General features: G+C 34.2%; 1 protein-coding gene across 5 annotated transcripts in view; it reads right to left on the reverse strand.

Moving 5' to 3' along the window:
* LOC118198205 (solute carrier family 60 member 1-like) overlaps positions 1-27,103 on the reverse strand; it is a 125,926-nt gene that overhangs the window by 25,640 nt on the left and 73,183 nt on the right. For 3 of the 5 annotated variants that reach the window (XM_085808425.1, XM_085808422.1, XM_085808421.1), the window contains exons 2-4: positions 26,112-26,307; positions 22,050-22,262; positions 4,826-4,937 (exon numbers count right to left, since the gene is read on the reverse strand). In XM_085808425.1, the coding sequence (XP_085664551.1) occupies positions 4,826-4,937; positions 22,050-22,262; positions 26,112-26,270 (484 nt within the window). In that variant the 5' untranslated portion in view covers positions 26,271-26,307. Of the gene's footprint in view, positions 1-4,825; positions 4,938-22,049; positions 22,263-26,111; positions 26,308-26,859; positions 26,996-27,103 lie in introns of those variants that run through there. The other 2 variants (XM_085808424.1, XM_085808423.1) reach the window with 2 other exon arrangements.

Here is a 27,103-nt window from a genome sequence, read left to right on the forward strand (position 1 = left end):
TACAACCCAGATGTCACGAAATTCCGGTTGCTTCAAAACGAGTTCAGAGCACATTTATATATTTGGTCTCAGTGGGTTGTTCTGAAAAATGCTGCCTTAAGATCACAATGAACACAAATTTCTTCAAAATTTTAAAGTCTGTTTTAGTTATTCTACTACTTACTGTGTTCATAAAAGTCCTTATTCGGCCTTTATTTTAGCAACCGTTAGTCCTAGACATAAACTTTCAGTTACAAAAAATGTTTTAATTGATTTAAAGATTCATGTTAGGGCATTTTTAAATTTTACAAAAATCAATTTTATGAAAAATTACCAAGTCTAACTTTTTATGCGGGCCTCCCAACTTTGTATTCAGCACAATTTCGTAATCATTATTAAAAATGAAAAACAAAATGTTTAACTCCCGTGCGATAAAAATTGACAGATATATATAATTTCAAAATTTCGTATACTTGACATCATTTCTAACTTACCTGAAGTGTTGGTTAACAAAATAGATTAAAATAATTCGGAGGTTGTGAATTGTTTTCCTCTTAAATGCTGTTTGGTGATATTCTTTTGTGATTTACTAATATGTGATATTCTTTAATTTATAGTTTTGTAAATACGTTATTAATATTCTCATGAAGTTTTATTACTTAAAAATCTTTATCTAACAATAATAAAAAGTTCATTGAGTTAGGTTTTTTTTTTTTTTTTTTTTTTTTTTTTTTTTTTGGAATATCGCAAAGTCACTAAGGTTATCTGCCTAAGATGATGAATGCCTTCGGGGAGGACTTTCTAATGGAAACTTGCTCCTGTTCGCGTTACAGAAAGGGAAACCTACGAAAACCAGCTATGCAGCCGATCCGTTCGCCTGGGATCGATCCCAAAAATGGTTGATTTAGCAGTATTCAGTATTCGTAAATACTCGGCCGCCACTGGTGGGGCAAAAGATCGTTAAACTAGAAGTAGATTTAATAGAGCAAATAAGGTTACCAGTTGGCTATGTGCCAATATTGAAGCCTGCCGATGTTTCCTGCAACACGAGTTCTATGATTTTGTGAATCAGACCTATTTTTTGAAAAGAATTGACAATGATCAAAACTTTTCACGGCAATATATATGCGTAGAAAAGCTTATTTCTTAAGCTGTTACTTTCAGAAACGTTTTTCTAAACGGATTTTTTTATTTTTAGTTACGTACAAATGCATATATTTCACTCCCCTGAATATGTGGGGCCCTGAATACGATCTCCACTTTTAAAATAAAATATCTCAGTTAGTTTTGAGAAACGAGAATCAAACTTCTTGTATTTTTTTTTTTTTTTTTTTTTTAATGATAAGGGCCCACCAGCGGCCGAACAATAAAGTCACTGAGTACTGGTATGGCGGTCCGGGGCCCGAATCTCGGGCAACGGACTGGCGGCATGGGTGCTTTCGTGGCTTTCTCCATTTCTAACGTGTATACGAGCAAGTTTCCCTTAGAAAGTCCTCGACGAAGGCTAACTCTCTCCTTAGACAGATAGCCCTCGTGTGCTTTGTCGTAATTAAACTAAACCAAGCCAAACTTTTTACAGTAAGTGTAAAATTTTCCTAAATATAAGAATAAGGACCGTGGAAAAGTATAAGAAACTAGATTTCGTAATTTGGCAAAACTGCTTTCTTTCTTTCTTTATTTATTTTTATTTAAAAGTGCCAAAGCATGAATATTTGCGTCATTTGAAACACTGTTGCATTCAGAATTATATGTCTGCGAGCAATGTTTACAAAAATAGCCGGGTAAGGATTTACGTGAACATAAGTTTTCATCCTATTCTAACAGTTTTTTCCAACCTTCTGGAAGCTTTATAATTACCTTCATGATCCTTGGGATACTCTTAATTTCTTAATATCTGAGATAACCAGTAAAAGTGTTTCTTTTGAAGAAACGGAAGTTTCATGAAACATTATTAACAGTTGCTCAGTCTTTCTTGAACTAAGATAAAATTTAGAACTTATTTCATTTTCATCGTCACATCGAAAACAGTACAGAGGGACTAAACAATTTAGCTACTAAATAAGGTGCAGAGAGTTTTATCAGAAAAGAACCAAAAGAAAAATAGAAATTAGTTAAACATAACATCGTTTATTTGTAAAATCGTTTATTTATCTCATGAATATATTTCTGAATGTTAAGAGGCAGTACTTCCAACAGCTCTTATTTCTGATGCAAAATATAAATGAATAAATTTTACCGTTAAATAGATTAATTGGCGTTGCGCAGTTGTTGGAAAATTTCATCGAACCGAAAAATTTAACAACTTCAATACATTAAATTTTATAAGCTAAAAAACTGTTAAAAGGACGAGAATGGTGGTAAATACTGAATAATAAATTTATTCATTACTCTTAAGTAAAACTGCACAAAATGCAAGTACTTGTTACTAGGGTAAAATACATTAAAGCCCTAGCAACGGCGAATTACAACCGGATCTTGCGTGATTTGAGATGAGGTTAACCAGGTAAATACTATGACGTAACATAAAGCATTCAACATGGAAAAACAGATTTCTGTGAAGATTTATGAATAATATACTATAAATAACTGAGATTGCATGATGAAACATATACTATAAGAAGTAAGTGGGCATTTCTATTTAAAATTTGAGAAACATCTCAGTTCTTTAAACGGCCTCACGGATTAGTCATATTTATTTTTTAGTTCTTACTTTGGAAAAAGCTAGTAATTAAGAACCAAAAAATTAGTATAGGCGGAGCTTAAGTATATGAATTATTATTTAATTAAATAATAATAATAACATTATTAGGTTGTCTGGAAAATAATGCAGGTTTTTAACCTATATCTTAAAGTATCATAACTCAACTCAAAAACAATTTTATTAATCAAAATAAGCCCCATCCGAATCAATGTATTTTTGCCAACGAAATACAAGTTTATTTATGCCGGTAGAGTAAAATTCTGGAGTTCTAGACGCGATAAAGTTGTCAAAGGTGTTTTTGACCTCGTCTTGGTTTCTGAAGCATTTCTCCTGCAGAACGTTATCCAGATGTTTGAAAAAGTGGTAATCGGTCGGCGAGAGGTCAGGCGAATATGGGGTAAGAGGGAGAGTCTCGCATCCCAATTCGTCCAATTTCTGTAGGGTCAGTTGCACGACGTGCGGCCGAGCATCGTCATGGAGAAGAACTGGCCACTTTCTGTTGACCAATGCCGAGCACATGCGTTGCAATTTTTGGTGCATTTCTTTGATTTGCTGACAGTACGTATCTGCTGTAATCGTTTCGCCCAGATTTAGGAAGCTGTGGTGGACGAGACCGGCCTCAGACCACCAAACAGTCACCATAATTTCTTTTGGTACAAATTTGGCTTTGGGAAGTGTTGTGGTGTCTGACTGCTGTCCAACCACTGAGCCGAATGTCGCCAGTTGTTGGAGAGAATCCAATTTTCAACGCAGATAACAATTCGATCAAGAAAAAGGTTGTCTTTGTTGCGAAGAAGAAGAGCAGACGACACTTCAAAACGGCGATTTTTTTTTTTTTTTTTTTTTTTTTTTTTTTTTTTTTTTTTGATTTTGTCTCAATTCGTGAGGCACCCACTTATCGAGCTTCTTTGACTTTCCTATACGATTCAAGCGATCAGAAATCGTTGTTTGGCTTACGCCAAGCTCTCGAACAGTTATGCACGGGTTTGTTTCAACTAAAGTCTTCAAATCGTGGTCATCAACAGCTGAAAAGCGTCCACGATGCTTTTGATTTTCCAGGTCAAATTCTCCGCGACGAAATTTTTGGTATCACCGTTGAACTGTAGATTCATTAACACTTTTCTCACCCATACTTCATTGACATTTCGAACAGTTTGTGCTGCGCTGTGGCCTAGCTTGTACTCATAAAAGTAAATTTGCAGAAAATTCCGTATTGACATTTCAACAAAAACACCTTAGTAAATATTTTTGAAAATAATTTTGGAACAAAATGATTATTATAGAAATATAGAGCGAAAATAGAGCTTCAAAATGATATATAAACCAATGTAATTCAAAATATTTTTGTTTCTAAAAATGTACAGGAAAGATAAACAATTGCAAAAACCTGCATTATTTTCCGGACAACCTGATATTTAATTAAAATCACAAGAAATGTTTTCATTTATTTTAAAAGCATTCAATTAAAAAAAGCAACAAAAAGAAGCAGAATTATAAAAAAACTTCAGTAACTAGGTCAGATCAAAAACTGATAAACTCGAGAATTAAATTTAATTATATTTAAATGTATATCATGAAACTGAATTAATGCACTCGAAATTCGGAATAAATTGAAAAAGCATCTGACAAAAATTAATTCAGATATTAATGTTATAATTTATTTTGATCAGTATTATAATGGTTGTTAAATTTTCGAATGCAAAATCATACTTTTATTAGTCTAAAATACACACTCCGTATTTATATTTGAAATAAAAATGGATATTGTATTAGGACCATGAAAATGCTGACATCCATTGCAATTGCAGTCTGTAATTGCAATGTATAAATTGTACTGCCATAATAAATACTGAACTGCCAAAACATATCTGAGATTATTAAAATTCTGACAAAGGGAAAGCCTGATTTAAATCTTACAGCAGTGAACAGTTCAGAAAAGTTCTGATGGCTCATTTTAAAAGCAACAGATAATTTGCAAGAGATATACTATACAGATAGTCGTTTATTTTGTCAGTTAGGAGAGGGAGCATTTATTTACATTCGCATTTTAATGTTTTTCACAATATACTTAATGAAAAATGTAGAAATCACAATATTCTAGCCAATAACGTTATTAAAATAATGAAAAATGCTGAAACAACGAACCTGAACTCTCACTTTCACATCCATCTTTATTTTGATTGATATCTCCTCTTCTAAATATCTTTAAATACACGTCTTTACCCAACAGAGTAAGACTCAGCAGTGCCACTGGTACCTAAACAAATTTTTAAAACAAGGAAACAAGAACTTTTTTTAAATATTTAACCCTAAAATTATCAACTTTTCAAAATAACAGCTTTTAGATGGTTAAAATCAGATATGCATTCAATGCTAGTACTTCTAATGTTAAAAACAAATGTCTGCCTTTAACAGGGCGATACTGGAAATACTTTTTTGACCCTTTAACGGAACTAAAAATATATGCTGAACATGGGTAATGGGAAGAAAGCGCTAGTTTTTAAAAAGTTTATCTATCACAGCTGTTAGTTTGAATCGCATTCGAAAATTTCAAATGAGAAAGGTGACGTATGGTACCTGCATTTAAACTGTAATCATGTCAAAAACAGAAAGGTGTAATTAAAATATTGATATTTTTCTTCCATATAGAGAAAGTAACCCACAGATTGGTGTGAATGCACTGTAAACGAATTGTTATTCCTTTTTTCGTTTTAGGTGATCCAGCACATCACTAATGATCCAGAGAGGAGCCTGATGTAAATGAAATACCATTTCCTCATTCTGTAGGGCCAGCAGGGCTTTGAGGGCCCAGGAACGTCTTTATGACTGATGGTAGATGCTCGAATCAAGATTTTGACATCACCAACAATTTGGATAGGATTTGCTCATGACGATTTAAATCGCAGCAGTATATACAATTTTACTGTTAATTTAAAAATTAAAAAATTGATAACCTGATCACCATGCCCATGCTATCATTGATAAACAGGAAATCACGTTTGCTATGGGACCTCGTTTCCTCTTGCATCATGCGCATGACAGAGTCAAAATATCACACAAACAGAACGAATTTATGGACTACTCTTGCCCAATAACAAATTTTCAAGCTGTTAGCCATGGAATTATGGTTTCGTGAATATCTTCCTGGAGTGAGGTGGGTACCTTTATATCTGGAAATAGTACTAAACCACACAGCTTACCTCCTTATCATTACCGATTCGTGTATCTTCGTTTATGGCTGCGATTTTCCCTAACGTAGATAGGCACTTTCATTGCGACTATAGGCCTTGACACCGTGTACAATCAATTACATATTGGCTTGAAGAAAATAGAACTTGCTTCTTTTTGGAGTTAAGATTGCTTCCATGGCCATATCATTCTTCTAATCTCAGTCGTATTCAGCCTTTGTTGGACAAAGTGGAACGATCACTTCCAAGCTTGGGAAAACCCCCGTCCAATCCGAATAAAATTAGAGCTGACATTATATCATTATGGGGATATATTTCTCAGTAAAGATATCAGCATCTTGTTGAGTCCTTGTCTAAAAGATTATGCGCTATACTCAAAGCTAAAATTTGATCAGTGCATTTATAGAGGATATCTCTATTTTGGCCTCTCAGCATATAGTATGGAAAATGTATGTCGATGAGTTTCGCCTTCGTGTACCGATGCTTACGGCTAGAAACTGCACGTGGAATGACGTTTTACGCTGGCAGAACGCTTTTATATACTGCCTCAACAGCAGCACATAGAACCTCAATGCTCCGATTCCACACACATATTCCTTTGCAAAAATCTCCTTATTTTGGTTCCATCTACCTGCTTTTACATTTTTTCAGATATTTTTGAGTCACCTCGTATATATATATATATATTATATACATATATATGTGTGTAATAATTCAACAGATTATAATGTATTTCTCTCGCCTTCTTAGCATGCCTTCGTGGTAAATTGGTCAGCCCGCTCGACGCGAATTCGAGAGTTTCGTGGTTCGAGTCTCGGCGAGTACATTGCTCATTTTTCATTTCTGCTTCCAAAAAAATACCTAATGTCTCTACAAGATGACCTGAGGATTTGGAAAAAAAAAAAAAAAAAAAAAAAAAAAAAAAAACAGCTAAACAACTGCGCTTATACTTAAAATGTGAGAACGCAGAAAGTAAAGCTTTCAGACCACTGATTTGAACGCATAATTTTATATTCGTGGTAGAGCAAGCCTTGATATGCATAAGGATTCGAACGGCATCATTTATGGGTGCATTATGCACTCCAATATTTTATACAGCTTACATCTTCTTAGACAAAGGACGAAGAAGAAAGCAAACTTTATGTGGCTAGCAACAAGGCGAAGCAGGGAAAAAAATACCTGCGCGGTAGTAGCAGTGGTATTTATTGACTTTGTTAAAATTCTGGAGTTGCTATTGGATGCGAGCTGTCGCACTACAGGATAAATTTTGAGACGATGTAATTAATTTTAAGACAGGAAGGGACATAGCCAAATATTTATATGTATCTAATAAAGTTCTACAACTGAGTTTTATGCAGTGGCAGTTTACGCTTTGGTGGCTTTTCTTTTCTTTTTTTTTTTTTTTTTTCTTTTTTTTTTCTTTGCTGCTCTATTTCACTGTAATTGGATATTAATTTCAAATTTACTGTTAATTTTTATTTATATGGAGAAAGACAGACAGAAAGAAACTACAAGTATAGGCTGCTGTTATTAATTAATTAAAAGAAATTTAATTAAAAGAAAGATTTGTTCAACTGTATAGCCCGTTTAGACTACAAATAACAAAATGATAAATACTGAGTAATGCTAAAATCCCAAACACTTAATCAAAACCCATGGACTGCTATAATGATAAATAAGAGAACATTTTTCTAATTTTTGTCATCAGAGATGCAAAATTTAGTCAAATAATTAAAGATCTTAGTCTGAATTTTTTTTTCCTTATGCTGTTTAATCCGAAAAAAGTTGAGATCTTTCTTAACGAGTAGAATTAACATAAACAAATATGTGTATGGGATTTGACGATGATATTTGGAGTAAGTTAGAAGATATTTTAGAATCAAAGTGAAACTTTTGATTAGATTAGAATAATAACAATATTCAGCTAATTTTAAAGTTCAGCTTAAATTCAGCTAATTCCAAAGGTCAAGCACACGATGCAAATTAGTAATTTTTGAAAGGGTCGTTGAATATGAGTTGCTGAAATGTGTTGTGTATGCAGATGGTAATATGCAAATATCGTACGTTGCAAACAATAAAGATTCACTGTCCATACACATGCTAACTAGGCACTGATTAAAGAAACTAGCATTCTGAAGAGTTTGCAGAGGTTTATTTAGATGGTGATACGAAGTGTTCATAAATTTCTAGGATACGTTTTAATCATATTTGTATTTCTATGGCTGAAATAAGATGAATGATAGACAGTGAGAGCTGGTGTTCTGTTGGATACATTGAAGCAGGACAGTCAGTGAAACATATCGCTATTTTTCTTGGTATTGATTATTCAATAATAAATATATAAATAATTCCAAACAAATCAAACAATTTTCCGGAGACTTATATCCAGTCGATCAAGAGTTACCGTCTCTTCTGAAGATTAGTATATTGCGACCAAGCGAGCGACTTTCACAACTGTTACATCCATGGCTGCGGCATTACTTTGGTGAGACAATACGCTGTTCGCCGATGGCTTCTAAGGACTATACGCCGGAGTACTAAGTGTTTGTATTCCATTAAGAGCCCAATCCAGAGGGAGCACAATAAAGGGGTGTCGTCAACATTTCAAATGGACTGTGTCAGATTGACACAACGTTCTGTTCACGGACGAGTTCAGATTTGAAGTGAAATGAGTTGGTAAACGTGTAAGGATCTGGATAGAATGAAGCACCCAGAATTAGACACCCAGAACACCATCGAACATCACGCATTCAGAGGGAACAGCATCATAATGCGGGCTGAAATTTGAATGGGATACCGTACTCAGCTGCACGTTTTCGAAGATAGTTCTGTAACGTCTGTGCGGTATCGGGATGAAGCTCCTGATTTCTTTCTTATAGATATGCCCATTCCCATCTTGTCAGCATCGTTAATGAGTATCATGAGGGAGAGATAATTCCTCATATGGAGTGGTTACCGTAATTACCCTTCCCTAATCTCATTGAAAATATTTGGGTTAGCCTTGGGTGTTCTCCGTCTGCACATTTACCTCTTCCAGGCAGTCTCAGACAACTGGAAACTGCCCTAATAGAGGAATGGTCATTGCTAGGGTTTATCTCTACATTGAAAGCATGAGCAATCGCTGTACATTTTGTGTGAAGGTACTGGGTGGTCAGATACCTTGTAAGGATCTTAAGTTGTTGTTGAGATATTTCTAATCGCATTCTTATTGGTTAAAAGGAAGTATAGCTCTCTGTCACGTCCGATACATTCATTAGCTTTCGGTCAGGTCCGAATTATTCTGAAACTTAATCCCATTCTTTATGTTATTTTTGATTGGCTATTTATTGTCTTGTTTAGGATTTTTTAGACTATGATCTGCTGTAAAGTTGTAACCTCTGTAACCGCTTATCTCTGCTTGTACTTATCTCTGCTTGTACTTATCTCTGCTTGTACTTATCTCTGCTTGTACTTATCATCTCTGCTTGTACTTATCTCTTCCTGTACTTATCTCTGCTTGCTTGTATTTCTTTGCATGCAACTCTGCGTGTATCTCTGCGTATCTCAGTAATAAATATTTGTTTTGCGAATCACAGCATTTTCTATATTTAACAGCAGAGCGTGGTACTTCAAAAGTTAGAATTTGCTGATAGTTTCCCTAATTGAATCTTCTATTTCAGTGTAATAATTTATCGTTCGCGTGATTTTGTTTTGGTGTTTCGTGAATGATGGCTTTTTTCAGAAGTGAAAGGGAAGCTTTTGGTGTTGCGCCATTTGATGGTGTTAATAACTTTACTGTTTGGTGTCGAAGAGTTCAAGCTGTATTTACGGCAAAGGAATTGGATACATTTTTGGAAACAGAAGCAATTGCGGATAGAGTTGGAGATGTTTTGAAATCAAAAAAGGCTTATGCCTTAATACTTGCGCTTCAAAATGATAATGTTATTGCTTCTCTTCAACGTGAAGACACTGCATGTAAAATATGGAAGAAGCTACAAGCTACGTATAGCGCTAAAGGAGCAGTGAGTCAAATTTTAACGCGTAAACGTCTAGCTACCATAAGAAAATCCAAAGATGTGTCAATGAGACAGCATATCGACAGCATAATGAACTTGGTGAGTAGTCTACGCGTCTCTGGCTCTGAAGTAAGCGACTTTGATATTATTATTTACATTTTAATGTCTTTGCCAAAGGAATATGAAAATGTTAAGGTATCTCTAGAAAATCAACCAAGTGATAATTTGAGTTTGGATTTTGTTACAAGCAGACTTATTGATTGTGAATCTTTTATGTTTGATTATAAAAGTGAAAATAAGTATTCTAAACCAAATACGGATAACTCTGTTTTTATTAGTGCTCGTAAAGAATTGTTTTGTACTTATTGTAAAAGAAAAGGACATTCTGTTAAATTTTGTAGGAAAAAGAACTGCGTCTGTCATAACTGTGGGAAAACTGGTCATTTCAAAAGTGAATGTTTTGATAATTCTAAAAAGCAGGCAAATTCAAATAGTAATAAGTATGCGTCCCCTGCAATATCTTTTATGGCTAGAAATCTTGTGCATGATCAATTTATTATTGATTCTGGTGCAACTTCTCATATGTTTTCTCTCAAGGAATGGTTTACCTCAATTAAGCCTAAGAGCTGTTAAGTGCGCGTCTAAGTCGGCGGCTTTAGAAGTGGAAGGAATTGGTGATATTTGCGGTAAAACTAAGAATGGTGTTGAAATAATGTTAAAAGATGTTCTTTACGTTCCAAAATTAAACGGACAATTAATTTCTGTCAAAAATATTGGCAGGTTTGAGCGTAATTTTTAAAAATGAAATAGTTTATATTGAAAACAAAAACAAGCGTTTTAAATTTGGATATTTGGACAAATGCGGACAATATTTTCGTGATTTTTCACCAAACCTATTTACAGCTTTAGCAGTAAAGAATGATGATTTATGGCACAGAAGATTAGGACACTGCTGTGATCAAAAATTAAAACTAATGAATCTTCCTGCATTTCGTGAAGTATCCTTTCGTGCCAAACAAAGTGCTTTGCCTATATAAAAGGGTTCTCGAAACCGCTTATAACTATACACACTTATAACTATACTTATAACAGAATCGAAACCGCTTATAACTATACACACTGATATATGTGGTCCAATAGAACCTCAAACATTCCATGGGGCAGTGGCGTAGCGAGGGGGGGAAGGGGGTGCATGATGCCCCGGGCACCGCTCGTAGAGGGGCGCCAAATGGTCTCCAAACAAGATTTTCCGGAAAATTTCAGTTTTTATTTAGATCGATTTCTGGAAAATATATTTAAAATTAATAACTATTGTAATATAATTAATTATTTATTTTCTTGATTTGTCTGATAAAATGTGTAATAAAATGTTTGCAGTACATCAAACAAAACGTTCTCCCTGATCACTTTATTTCTCCAAAGTAGAGATATATTTTTATTTTTTAAACGAAATGCACGTATATCTCCAGCTTCTTATTTTAAAACGATAACACGACCTTGTCCCAAATTTCTCAAACATATCCAGCTTCAAAAATCCCATTCCATAATCTGGAAATGACATTTTGGGAAAATCCTAACGCTTCCGCTACAATGGATTGCGTTTGACTCTCCTGTAAACGACTGATGGCCTTCCTGGCTACCCATTCAACTAAGTCATCTTGCTGAGACATCGTATATTCACTGCTACGAAGCATTCAACGCATGTCAATTGTTTTTAATCTCTTATTACAAAAGGAATACTGCAGGTCGCTCCTTACTCCTTATCTAAAACGCATAGTTTTCGACGTCACAGGCAAAATTTGCATATTCCCATCTTTATAAACCTTATAATTTTCCTTTATAATCTCTTCTATTTCCTTTTGTTCAAAAAGGTTGTCGATTATATGGTTATTTCATACCGAACCCACGATATCCCCTAATTGTTTTGAGCAGTGAATGTGACTGCATGACGTTACTCCGCAGTAGAAAAGAAACGGAACCTAAAACTTCACTACAGATCTATAAAGAAAATGTTTTTCCAAATCTAAGAGTCGCACTTCAAATACTATTTACTATTTCATTATCAAATGCTAACTATGAACGCTCGTTCAGCAAATTAAAATAAATTTTCACATATTTACAATCAACGATGAGACAAGATCCCCTAAGTAATCTAGCATTTTTAAGTGTGGAAAGAGAAAAATTTGAAAGGGTCGACTTTAATGAAGTAAATAATAAATTTGCTTCATCCAAGGTAAGAAAAATGTATACATAGTAATTAATTGCATTCATGTATTATATTATTATTAATAAATATAAGTGCCCGACCAAGTCGAGGTGCACGTGATTGAAGCGAGATGAGGGCAAATTAAAATTTTTAAGTTGGCTGGTGGTGTGTCTGACAATTTTAGATCTTTGGCACTCCAAGCACGAACGTGTCCAGTTGGCTATGTCCTTTTGCATGCTAGGCCATACGAAACGTTGCTGTATCAGTTTCCTTGAAGCCTTGATGCCAGGATGTGACAGACGATGTAACTGACTAAAAATGGCATGGGAAAATCCGGAGGGAACATAAGGTCAAAGTCTTGAATCCTGAACATCACAATAAAGTGATTTTCCAGGTGACAGCTGCATAGGCTGCAAGTTGAGAATGGTGGAAGATTTGCTTTTCAAGAAGGTTTGTAGTTCTGAATCCCGGTGTTGTTCATCCGCAAGGGCAACAAACTTTATTGGCGAAGGAACACCTAGTTCTTCAATACGAGACAAGGTGTCTGCAACAATATTCTGCGAACTCTCAATATAACGGATAACTGTTGAAAATTGCCCTATGAAGTCTAGGTGTCTCATTTTACTAGGAGAAGTTTTATCCTGTTGAAAAGCATAGGTTAAGGGTTTGTGATCTGTGAAGATCATGAAAACGCGTCCCTCTAGCATATGTCGAAAATATTTGACAGCTTCATAAATTCCTAATAATTCGCGATCGTAAGTGCTGTATCTGTTTTGTGCTGGTGAGAGGTTTTTAGAAATAATTCTTGATCTTTCTGTTGTAAAACTGCTCCTATACCTGTTGTTGATGCGTCAATGTGTAGAGACATTAGGTTTTTTTTTTTTTTGGAAGCAGAAAAGATTAAAAATATGCAACGCCTTCGCCGGGAATCAAACCGAAGACCTCTGGAGTACCGGCGCAGCATGCAGAACCACTACACCACGAAGACAGGCTAGGAAAGCGGGAGAAATACCTTATGCACTCCCCTTTTTAAAGGGCGACTGGGGTTTTTAGAGGACCCAGTCGCCAAATCCTGGGTGTGGAGAATCCTCATCCAACACCCCTTTTAGTTCGTGCGCCACTGTAGAGACATTAGGATTTTTGGAAGCAAGAGAGATTGAAAACTTAGCAGCCGCCTTTGCCGGGAATCGAACCGCGGACCTCTGGAGTACCGGCCTAGCGTGCAGAACCACTACACCACGAAGGGACGCTAGGAAAGCGGGAAAAATACCTTATAAACGTAGAGTGATAATGGTATAGATGCGGAAGGATACTGCAAATTTGTTGCCGAAATTAAATCATTTTTGCATTTTTGGAACGCATCGCGAGATTCTGTGGTCGAGGTTATAACACGTTTATCGTTTTTCTTGCTTCCAACCAAAAACGAATTTAGAAGTGCTTGTATGGTTGCTGCATGAGGTCAGAAACGTCGATAAAAATTGAGCATCACAAGAAATCTTCTTAAATCCTTCACTGTAGATGTTTCGGGCATATCGCGGATAGCGGTGACTCTGGGAGGGGTCGAACGCCATCAGCGGAAATTTCATGACCAAGAAAGGATACTCTTGGTTGGCCAAAAACGGATTTAGAAGGATTAAGACTGACACCCTACTTTTGAAAACGTTCAAAATCTGTTCTCAAATGTGACAGGTGTTCTTGCTCTGAAGAGGAGGCGATTAAGACATCATCAAAATAAGGTATACGAAAGTCGAGGCCGATTAACACCTGATTCATGAAGCGTTGTAACGTATGAGCAGCATTGCATAAGCCGAAAGTCATGATCGGAAACTCAAATAGTCCAAAAGGCGTAATAACCCCAGTTTCACCTGGGTTAACAGCTGGGAATATCAGCTGGGTTAACGGGCACTTGGTGATACGCCCGCTCAAGATCAAGAGTTGTAAAAATAGCTTTTCCCTCTAAAACTTGCATACAGTCTTGAATGTGCGAGACTGGGTAACGATCAGGAATTGTAACTGCATTTAACTGGCAATAATCGCCACTTACCATTTCTTTTCCGAACTAGATGGAGCAGTCTGGCCCATGAACTTTTTGAACGACGGCAAATTCCCTGTTCCATCATGTATTGAAATTCCTCTTTGGCGGCTTTAAGCTTGTCCAGAGGTAAGCGTCATGGTTTAGCGGCAATTGGATGTCCGTTAATTTCAATATAATGTAGTACATCGTGCTTGCGTTCGGAAATACCCATAACTGGGCGCGTGATTGTAGGGAATTCTCTGAGAAGTTGATGCCATGGGGAGTTACCCGAAATCAGTTTAATGCTCAAATCTTGACTATTGAGAATTTTACTCCAGGATAAGTTAAGTTGGTTGTGGAATGTATCAAACGGCGATTCTTAAGATCGACAAGCAAAGAAAATTTTTGTAAAAAGTCAGCGCCAATAATAGGACAGTAGCAATAATGAATGGCCATTGGAAGTTGCGGCGCAATCCTAAATCAACAGATATTAGGCGTTCACCAAAAGTTTGCATAGGAGTTCCATTTGCTACTTAAAGTTGTAACTTCGTAAGGCGCTTTTGTTCGTGAAAATGTGGTGGAAGGACAGAAACATCAGCCCCGGTGTGTACAAGAAACCTTAAGCACGAACTCTTTTCGATGACGAAAAGGCGTCATAATTCCGGCCGCTGTCATTCATGACTTCGAGCAACGGCCCTTCTCGTTTCCCTGGTCGTTATAACGACACACGGTGGGTGACATTTGTTTGCCTTGTTTCCAAATTTGTGGTGGTAAAAAACAAATACCCAGAGGCGGGCTTTCATAACGTTTCCTTAGTGGGCTACGACGTATATTTCGACCACGTGATTTGGAGCGGATGTGCTGAAAAGGTTCAGCTTGGATGGCTACTAACTGAGCAACTTGTTTGGACAAATCATCAATTTGAGCCTGTAACGCCACAATACCTGGACCAGGAGCCTGCACTGCGTGTATTTGCGCAGAAATGGCCAGCTCGTGAATTTTATCAGCGATTTCGGGAAGATTTTTAAGTGGCTCGCTACTGGCCGCTAAAATGGTTTGCATGTTAGATGGGAGTCTATTCATCCATAATGTTTTAAGAATGTTAACCATTAGGTTACTGGCGGCTAAGTCTGACATTTTAGACAGCAACTGAGAAGGCCTTATATCACCCAACTGTAAATCGTGCAACAGCTGCTTGATTTTAACTGTCTCGGATTCTTCATAAACAGAAATTAATTTGTTTTTTAAAGATTTGTATTTGTCCGTCTCCGGTGGATTCAAAATTATTTCACGAACTGATTGCAGTACCTCTGATTCTAACACGGCGATCGCTGTATAAAATTGAGTTTCGCCGGCAGTAATGTGACTCAATTTAAACTGCGCATCCAACTGAATGAACCGTAAACGATGGGTCTCGGCGACAAAAAGGTGGTGGCTTAACTGCCAATCGCGCCAATTGTGAAGCAGCATAGTTATCAACCAATTTAGACTAATCAAATATGCACAGTAATAATATGTCTAGAAAAATAATCAATATGTATATAGTGACCCAGTTTTTTGGTACTTGAAATCAGAGAAATTGGCAGCTCAAATGCAGCAGACGATACATATAACCGCTGAGATTATGACAGAAATATGTTGACTCACCGGAATGCGGCACAACGCTTGAAATCACAGGTGAAATATCTTACTTGCATCTCATCACACTGAATAACTTACTGGTGCTCAGAATTTTGACATATAAACTCCATATTCATGCAACATTGAAGGTTGCTATTCGCAATAAATACGAGTCACCAATTATGTTAGTACAATTTTTTGAGACAGATCGTTAAATAATTATAACAATTTAATAGAATAAATATTATTTTGTCTTTGGTTGCTATGGGTTACCAGACTGGCAGAGTTGAGTTGTAGTAGGCAAGTTGCCACATATCTATTTATCTATAATGCATATTAAACTTTTAATTGTTCAAAAATTGTACTTTTTAAAAACACTTATGTAAATATGTAAAATAAATAACACCTTTTTAACTAATTCTAGATCATCGTATGTCTGATTTTTTTCGCCGACACAGATGCATTTCCGAATCCAAGGCTAGTGTAGTTAGGTAGTGACTATTCTTAATATATTTTTGAGTATTTTATGGCAGATTCAGCATTTTATTATTATTTGCATTATTTTCTTATTACGAATATATTCTATGCATTATATACTGGAAGTTTTTTTTTGGGGGGGGGCGCCAAAAAGGTATTTTGCCTCGGGCGCCAGTTATGCTTGCTACGCCACTGCCATGGGGACGTATTTCATGACTATAATTGATGACTACTCGCGATTTATGGAAATCAGACTGCTCAAAAGCAAAAGTGACATTGCTGATGAACTCAAGCTATTCTTTAAATTGAATCGAACTGTTACAAAACTGCGCTGTGACAATGCCAAAGAATATGTCAGCGGAGAATTGCATGATGTTGCTAAAAGAGCAGGTGTAAAAATATATCCTGCACCTCCCTATACACCTTTTCTAAATGGTGTTGCTGAACGAGCAAATAGAACTGTACTGGAAAAAGCTAGAGCAATGATACTTGAGGCAAAACTGCCAAAATTCCTTTGGGGTGAAGCAGTACGTACGGCTGCTTACATAAATAATCGACTCCCAAATAGTTCAATTGACAATCGTGTTTCTTATTTTCTGAAGTTTGGTGAAAATCCTGATTTAACAAACATGCGTGTATTTGGCTGTGATACTTATACTCTTATGCCACCATCGCAAAGAAAGAAACAAGATGAAAAACCTGTCAGAATGATATTTGTGGGTTATTATTTCCCGATAGTTCTGATTTAAGTGAAAATGACAATCATGACATTAAAAATGAAGACAAATCAATTTCAGACACTGATAACGGCGAATTAAATACTGCAAATAAGAAGGTTGTTGTATTTAATTATGGCAAAGCACACTAGGGCTATCTGCCTAAGGGGAGGGATGCCTTCGTGGATGACTTTCTAAGGGAAACTGGCTGCAAATAAGAAGAAGGAATAAAGAAAATCTTCAAGAGAAAAGAAACAGCCGGTTAGGTATCCTAATCCTGAGATTTATCAAGTAATGTTTGCACAACAAGACACTGTGACATTTGAAGATATTGCAAATCTACAACAAGTAGAATAAGAACTATGGAAAAGAGCTGTGGACGAGGAAATGAAATCTATGGAAGATAACGACGTCTGGGATCTACAAGGTTTACCCCCTGATAAAAGATTTCCTGCAAAAGGGTTCTACGTAAAAAACGAGATGGAACTTACAAAGCCAGGCTTGTTGCTTGTGGCTTTATGCAAAAGGAAGGCATAGATCATACAGACACGTTTTCTCCAGTGATAAGTATGTGCTCTTTACGATTAATCCTACTAATTATCAATAATGAAGGTTTTCAAACTTTTACTTTAGATGTGAAGACAGCTTTCTTGAACGGTAAGTTAGATGAAATCCTCTACATGGACCAGCCAAAAGGATATGATTATATGAGTGGTAAGAAATGTAAACTTAAAAAGAGTCTATATGGTGTTAAACAGTCTCCTCGATAATGGTATCAGAAATTTCTTAATTTTGTTATTAAATTAGATTTTAAGCAATTGGACTCTGAACCATGTATTTTCATAAGAAATTTAAATTGTAAGAAAGTAATTATGGCTCTTTATGTAGATGACTTATTAATTGCAGGTTCGGACGTAAAAGAAACAAATATTATAATATTATTGTTGTCTAGTGAATTTCAAATGTCAAAATTTGAAAGGGTCTCAGGATTTTTAGGCATTAGACTGAAATTTGAGTCTGGTTGTTTATATTTAGATCAGAAACCATATATTGAAAAATTACTTGATAAATTTAAAATGTCTGATTGTAAAACAGCCCAAACTCCCACTGAACCAAAATCTACAGCAGCGGATTTTCAGAAAGAAAAATGCATTTCATGGCCCATACAAAGAATTAATTGGATCTTTACTTTACTTAGCATATATTACAAGGCCAGATATTTTATTTGCTGTAAAATGCTTAAGCCAACTGCAGGAGCATCCTACTGATGTTGCCTGGTGTGCTCTAAAGCGAATTCTTAGGTGCTTGAAAAACACCTTAAATTTAAAATTGATATACAAAAAGGGTGATTTCGAAAGGGCAAACTTATGTTTGTATGTAGATTCATATTGGGTATTCTGCTTGCTTGTATTTCTTTGCATATAACTCTGCGTGTATCTCTGCGTATCTTGGTAATAAATAATTGTTTTGGGAACCACGGCATTTTCTATGTTTAACAGTTGCACTAACGTTTATTTTGTTTTAAAACTATACTATCCCCATATTTTCCACTTCCGGCCAGAATTAAACGCATTAACTTGTTTATGCAAATTGTACTTGCTAACGCCCAAGTATTTAAGTTGTGGCTTTTTGCCAAGAGTTAGATAAAGAGATAGTGAACCGCCTTGCCACTGCATTACACGCGAGTTTTCAATCAGCTGCTGTCCGCCTTTAAGGCCAGAAGTTTAGTCCTGTTGATATTTAAAACGTATTAGAGGTTACGGCAGTTTAAGTACTACATATGTAATATTTTAAAGAAAACGTACGTAAACATACGTAATATTTATTTAGGTATTTGTGTAAACTATTCAAAGTCAGATCTTATTTAAAATTTTAGTTAGTAGTTTTATATTTTTACGTTCAGACCACAAGTGTTTGGTCTCTGTATCCCGAAGTGCGGGAGCACCTGTAATATTGTAGAAAATAAAGGGTAAAGTTAACCCTTCTTGCTTGTGTTTTCCATTCCACACCTATTTGAACATAGCTTGAGTAAGCTCCTTGTTCCCATTCAGGACACGTCATGTTCCCAAAACAGATTAAAAGGAATACAAGTCCTGATAACCTTATTAATGTACGTTTTCCTTGTTTGCTTTTAGCAATAAACTTCAATTTATTCATGACTCAAATGAGAGGTCATCACATAATTTACGAAAGTTAAATATTGTTTTCATCTTTGTGAATGACGCTTGTTTTCTTTCATGCATTAACATATTTGCTACCTTCATATGCAATTTGGTGTTAATTAAAACTTTACATTTCCATTTTTGTTAAATTTACCGTCGCGTGCTTAATTTTTGGATGCCAGTGTAGCTTCAAAAACAAAAATGCCTGCTTGCAAGTTCCTTTCTCGACCACTTGTCCCTAAATTCTTCAGGTTTTAGAACATCTAGGGTATAATTCCCAATTTTTAAAGCTGCACAAAATCTGCTTAGTGGTATCCTTCGCTTAAAGTGGATGAAACATGACCAAAGAAAGTATTTCGACCTGCGACTATACGGAAAATTATAAATTATTTCACATCAGGTACAAGGAAAATAAGTTGCACGCTTAACATTCAAAGCGCAGCACTGGAAATAAACTGTTTCTTTCACCAATAAAAGTATTCCATTGAAAGTATTGATACTGAGTAAAATATACACGATTTACAACAGGTGTATTTATCGTATACAAGTTAAGAACTCAAATTCATCTCAAATGTAACTGGTATCAAAAATAAGTTCTCTTTCTGAGTGATTATTATGAAGGCATTCTAATGTAAACCTCAAATAAAAAAGTAGACGAAAATTTATTACATTTAAAATAGAATTCATTTTCCTTGTGTCACTGCGAAGTCATTATTTTTCCTTCCCTTTTTTCAAAAATCTAAAAATAAAAGATATATATAAATATAAATGTATGTTTAATTTAAGAAATGGATTAAATAAAGTAGATTTCAGGCTACAGTTTTGGACACTTGACAATATTTATAAGAAATATATGAAAGTTAAATAGTTACATTTACCAGGTAAGAAGAAAGGTCTGAATGAAAACTGTTTCTTATAGCTGACAACAATGAAAAGAACATTTTACCCTCGTATGATCAAAACTATTTGAGATTTCTAGAAATGCTGTAATTCGAAATTTTATGTTCTACCTTTTATTGATTCTGGAGAAAATGGTTTAAGTCATATAATTCTGAGTATTATTTTCAGTGCGAAAACCACATTTAAAAAATTTTTCGACCTAGAATGTCTTTTGGGAGATACAGCATGAAATAAAAATTTAAATTTATGAGCCCTCTCGAAAAGTGATAGCAATTTGTAATTTCATTTCAATTTCAAAATCAAGGCGATTTTAAGTATGTTTTACGTCCTCTTACTCTAGTGCTATTTAGTCATGCAGCCTTTCTTCCTGTATATGCCTATGTGTATATAAACATACGGAGGATGTTTACAAATACAGGGTATATACAAATGGTGAGAAACCTTTTTGTGATTTATTATGCAATAAAATAGGACGGATATCAGGTCATCCTCATACCGTCTAAAGTTCCGTACATCACATCGCATCGCACTATAACTTTTCGGTATTACACGAACGCCCAGTGTGTAATATTAGTTTTCGATCATTGAAACTTGAAAAACTAGAACTTCTAGAGCTTGGTAACAATTTCTAAATGACATCAACGAAAAAAAGAAATCGCACGGGCATAAATTAGATGAATCCTCTGGAATGTGTTGCATTGCTTAGAAGTCATCAGTTCTTGCTAAGAATTAAAAAGCAAATAAAGAGGAATGATTAATTATGACAAGGAGAGGTATTTAAGTTGAAGATTTGTTCTTGTATTAAAACATTTTTTTCCTTATTTACGTTTTTTGATTATAATCGAAATTGTCACGACTCAAAACAGCAAATAAATAAATAAAACCTTCAACAAGTTGACAATGATACACTGAATAATAAAAGGAAAAATATCAACAGTAGGCAAGAAAAATAGCATTATTATGAAAATAATTTGAAGAAAGGTTTAAAGATTTGGAGGATTTTGGAGCCAGATTTTATATTATTTTCATTGCCGTTAAAAATGAACTCACCAGAAAATCTACAACTGGAGCTAATTTATTTAGAGTGTGATATAAATTTTATTCAAAGATCTGGAAATACAGATTTGTTTAACTTTTATTCGCACGTGCCAGAAAATAAATGCCCTCATATACGGTTTTTTTAATAAGAATAATCTCTTGGTTTGAGACTGCATATATGCGAAAAGTTTATTTTTCAGTTGAGCATTAATCTAGGAAAAGAAATTAATTGATCTATGAACATCTACAATCAGTGATCAAATAGTTTGATTTATTTTTCTTCAACGGTACAAACTTTATCAGAATCGAAACGTCCTCAGATGTCAAGTTGCTGCCATAAATGAGTAAATTTATAATTATATGGATAAAAACATATGTATTTTTTCTGTATGTGTCGTTGTAAAATTTAACAAATAAAAGAATAGCTTGCCATTATTTATTTTCAAGTTTTTATCCACCTGAGAATTTTTCTCTGAACATTTGGGACGTTTTCATAATTTGTTTATTTTTGTTCAAGTTCAAAGTAAGGTTACTCAGTATTTAATTCGGTACCTTAGAATTATTTGAATATAATTATAAAATGACGGCCAGAAAATTTAATTTTAAGCTTTCAACACGCCTCACTTACAAATTATAACGGACAGAAATTTCTTGCAGACGAACCTTTAGATTTCAGAGAGAAAATAATACAAATTTAAATATTTCTCTTGCGTTGTTATTATTATTGTTATGTATGTTTTGATAAGTAATTAGTAAAATAAATTAAACTTTAGTAAATTAAAAAAATAACGGTTTAATTTATTATTTTATTTTTATTTAAATATTAAAAAAGTATTTCTGGCCAGTCAGCTGCATTTCGGTCTGCATGCAATTTCAGTGTGATACCACTGCAATGAATTATTATTGATCTGCACTTTGCTGCATTCGGAACTAAATGGTATCAACGTTTTTTCGAATATAGTCAGTAATTATTGATACATTTGGATTCTTAAGTTAACTGCAGCTCATTTTATATTACAGCACTTTTGGCACCCTTCGATGTTTTGATATTACCATAAGAGCCGACATGATCCAGAATGCATTGTCGATGTGAGTCATTTTCTGAGCTTCTTCCAAATTGGCAGCTGGTAAAGGCTCGTCTTCATCCAATATATGAGCTGGAACTGAAGTATTGTCGATGAAAGGAGAGCAATCTTCATTCAGTAGAAAAGGTTGAGCAATCAGAGGACTAATAAAAGCTCCAAGACCGTAAAAGAAATGTAGAGCCTATAATATTACTAACATTAACGGAAATCTATAACACACTGAAAGAAACAGAGCAATTAAAACAATTATATTAAAGCCACATATAAACAGAAATTGTACTAGTTCAATAGTATAACTAGCAAATTCTTCTGAAATAAAGTAATATCTTTTCTGTTGTGCACCAGCTGTTCATTTACACAACATCTAATACTTTTTCTGACCTGTCGAGATGACGCTAAGCTTACGTCAGAAAGAAAAAAGATCAGAAAGAAAAAAGAAAGCTGAATGTAATTAAAAAGTTGTGTTTAACTGAGATGAAACTTAAAATATCGGGAGTATAAAAAATGCAAAAAGCTTGCGAGTTACTAAACAAATTTCGATGTTTTACAGCGGTATTGAAAAGTAATTAGTAAAAATTAGTAATTCCCTATCACCAACCTCTCGAGCGGACTTTTGGATCGCCGTGTAATTTGAGGGTACTATACGCTTACAATCATCCCTGCTTTCTCCGGAATTTGAACCCATGCCCATCGGTACGGCAATCAGCGTCATTAACCACTATACTGGCTGTGCAGCGAACACTTTCTATAAGGGTTCAACGTTTTCTAATTATCCTTAACATCTTGTAACGAAATTTGGTTTAACTGAGAAATATCTAAATCAGATAGGAAAGGCAAAGAGCTCGGTGTTACTGAAATGAAATATACGTAAGGCCTTGAATATTTAAAATTTGTTTTAACGAAGAAAAAATCCATAAATAGGACAGGCCTTTGTGTGCTACAGTTTTCTTTCAACAGGATGATGTAATTTCAACATGTAAATGATTATCTGACAAAGTTGCTCCGATTGTCAAACCTGCACGGTCAGCGAGTCTCTCATTTATGCTAATCTTAGCTAGAATCTTTATAACAAACAAGGCGTGTTGATGTATTTACGATACTTAGATAGACACAGACCTTTCTAAACATATTTTGAACTGACAGATCTTTCTAAACATATTTTGAAAAGTGACTGAATCACAAACATCTAAGAATTAACATTTAAGTAGTACTTCATGAAGTGACTGAATCACTAACTTCTTCAGTAGCTCTTTAACCTTTATTGTTCGTAAAAAAGCACGATTATTTATTTTTTTTTTACAATCTAGCCTAAATGAGAATAAAATGCACTTGCACCTGAAACTAGTTACCAGAACTTCCACAACACACTCATTCGATTCCCTCTAATAATTTTCAGCTTTAGTCTTTGGTTAAGAATACTAATCATTTATGTGTATCACAGTAAAATCTGAATACCAGTCATATTGGAAATCAGAATACGACTTGTTGAATATCTCAGTTTTATATGTCTTCGTCCTGTTCTTTAATTTTTCAGAAAAGCATATAAAAGGTAAACTATTCGTGAAGGTAACCATCCTGTAAGAGAAGTGTTAAGATACATGCGAAATCGTTTAAATAAAATTGAAAATCCGAAACGCTACGCTGAGACAAATGAACTATGGATTAGATTTCGTTGCCAACAATAAAAATCTAGCTAATATAATGTCTAAAATTGAGCCATAACTTGTTAAAAAATACCACTTAAAACTCTATTTTTAGCCAAATAATTCACTAGGCATAAAAAATTATTCTTTATGTAACCACTTTTGTTTTATCGAAAATAAAAAACAAGTATTATCAGTAATACTGAAAATAGTGCATTCACTGCGTCTAATTACAGTTTTACTAAACTGTAATTTAAAGCTACAGTTAAAAAATTACTAAAAAGCTAATAAAATCAATATTGGCATCCCATTCCTATGATCGCGCTCAAAAATAAATACCTCCATCTTCTTGGCAGTAAGTCAAACTTATATAGTCTTTTTGTTTTTAAGAAAAAAATTGTTTCAGTACCCATTCAGTAACATGAAAAATCTTTAACTGAGATAGGGTTTTTGCTCGACTTCTTGAGATATCTTGCATGATAGAATATTCTTTCTAGTCCTGCTTTCCGCATGACTTTGTGGTATAACTAGAAGCATTCTCAATGCATATTCAGGAGGTCCGGTGTTCGAATCCCAGGGTGGGCACTTTGGATTTCTTCAGTTCCTTCTAAAAATTCTAAAAAGACTATACAAGAACTAAAAGTGTGGTGAAAGATAATTCATCACCACCAGGATTTGGCGATTGGGTTCCCTAATTTCCAGAAACGCCCTTTAAAAGAGGGAAGTATATAAGATATTTTTATCTTCCTTTCTTGATGCCTAGTTGTATATGAAACTACTAAATATTCTTGTGCTAAATTATAGATTGAATTTTTGGAAAATATATGTTGATTTGTTTATAGTTGCGATCTAATTACTAATTATAAAGAAATGAAAGATATTATACTGATACATCATTAATAACTTACATAACTGAGTAATAATAATTTATAATAAATCCAGATATCTTCGTTAACTATTTTCTCTTTTCATTTGTCATAAGAATTATTTTTACACAGTTAATTCCAGTTGCGGGATGATGAAAAAGTCCGTGACTTGAACATTCGAGAATTTCAAAACAATCTTCTACATTTATATATTTGAAAGTATAAATTATAGTCTGCTACTTGAGAGTTTTGTTTCCATGCAAAATGAAGCTTTAAAGGAGAAATGGATGGAAAGTTGTGTTTAAGTTCTTTCCGAAGAAAATTATTCGTATCTAGTTATTAAAAAATGTTGCGAAAGCCATGATTTTTCAATATCTAAAGCTACGATAGGTAATGTTGTCAACAATAAAGGGGAAAAACGTCAAAATTTAGCTTCAAGTGGGAAAATTGTTCCAAATACGTATCGAAGAAGAAAACGGAATGTTTGGAATGTTGCAACAGTAAGATATTTAATGTTGAAAGAAAATCCCCCAAGTCAAAGGATAGTTCATTAAGATGCTCAATGTTAATGTGAATAAAATGATTAATGCTGATTTAAATCTTGAAAAGGCAAAAAAAAAAAAAAAAAAAAAAAAAAAAAAAAAAAAAAAAAAAACATACTGCGCATCGTCTTTCTCCACGGCATAATGCCGAATATAGAATGCGCTGAAGAATTCTTTATGAGAAACACTCATCTGGATAAAAATGAAGAAAAATGTTGTCAAAATAGATGTATCTTGGGTGTACTTAAATGACTGCAATAAAAAGAGATTCATTTATAATCATGAAAGAGGAGAAATCTTAAAACATCGTTGAAGGAAAGGGATTTATGATTGTTTCTGTGTTTTCCTATAACGGCAAATTAAAAATAAAGAGAGTGAAGAAAAATGTTAAGATAAATTCCACATATTATCAAAAACATATTTTACATCCAATTTCCAAATCTGAAATAACTTATCGTTACACACAGTGTGATCAGTCAATAGAACAGCATGAGGACAAAGCAAGCAGCGACACGTCAAAATCTACTGTTAGTTTTCTGCAAAAAAGTGGAACAAGAAACGGGTATCAATGTTATACTCTTCACGTATATCCCTACTAAATCACCAGATAACTATGTTTATTATTGATTATCAGATTTATGGATATTTGCTCTTTTAGACTTTTAAAAAGTGGATTGTCCAAACGTCGACCTACAACACTCCTTAGATTTTGGAAAGCTGTTCAAGAGTAAAGGTATAAAATATTTATTCAACAGAGAATTTAAAACATAAAATTTTAGGTAAAATATTTCTGTAAATAAAAATGAAAATCGTCTAAAATATGTACGAACATCCTCTGTATTTCCCTGAAATTTTAATAAGATTTTTATTTCCCCTTTGAATTTGGTTTGAAAACTGATATGTTTGTTAACCTAAGGTATCATTTGTTTTCGGAAGACAAAATGAACATTTATTTCTATATTAACTCTGTTTACTGTACCTGTAAAAATGGAGATACATCTTTTCCATATATTCTAATCATGCAAACGTTAGCCACTGTATCAATTGTGCCCATAAAAAATCCCATAACTGCTAGAACAAAGGCCAGAATCCAGAGCACTTTACAGAAGGGAATGATAGCCATTGTTATGCACATCATGGTGATACTCAGCACTAACAAAGCATAGTGAGATATCCTGAAATAAGGAAAAATGAAATAATTTTTTATGATTTGCATGCATATATTTTTCAGAGTACAGTTGAAATAAAACGATATATTACATTAAACAGAATTTATAAACTTAAATTATTCAGATATACTAGGCTAATATAATAACTCCATCAATATTGTCACTTTATAACATTGTTAAAGTCGTTTTCGTTATATATCTAAATAATGTCATAGAGAAGAAACATTGAAAATGCTTTTGCATTTTCACCTCTTTCGATCAAGGAATTTTCATCTATCAACAGTTTCATAATGGACAAAATATTTTGTATGGTTAATAAATCTGATAATATTCAGTCAAGCGTTTCAAAGAATGTTTTTCTGAGGTTCTATGTAACGTCAGATTAGATGTAATTAAATCATTCTTACTATTACAGGTTCATATATATAAGGACTAGACGATGCAAAACCATACATCCTTCAATCTCTTTTGTATTAATTTCGAAAATACATAAAAAAAATACACACATACACAAAGAAATAAGAAAATAGCTTTTTTATTTGCTCGTGTGCCTCTTACTTTTTCATTCAGATGCCATCCTTGAGACAAGTTCCTTAAGTTTCTCTCACTCCTTCGTTGATTTTGCTTACCAGCTTTTTACAGTCAAACATATTGCAGCACTGTAGCGTCTGTTAGAAAGTATTTACAAAATAAATCAGTCTTCAACTATGACTTATGCAAAAATATATGCTGCTTATTTCTTTTGCTAAACCAATACAACAACCCAATAATTTCGGATTGACAACACTTCATTTAAATTCGG

The sequence above is a fragment of the Stegodyphus dumicola genome, chromosome X1 (genome assembly GCF_044657685.1).
Source record: "Stegodyphus dumicola isolate Sdum_Otavi_A_Nest chromosome X1, ASM4465768v1".
In the NCBI taxonomy this organism is placed as follows: Eukaryota; Metazoa; Arthropoda; class Arachnida; order Araneae; family Eresidae; genus Stegodyphus; species Stegodyphus dumicola.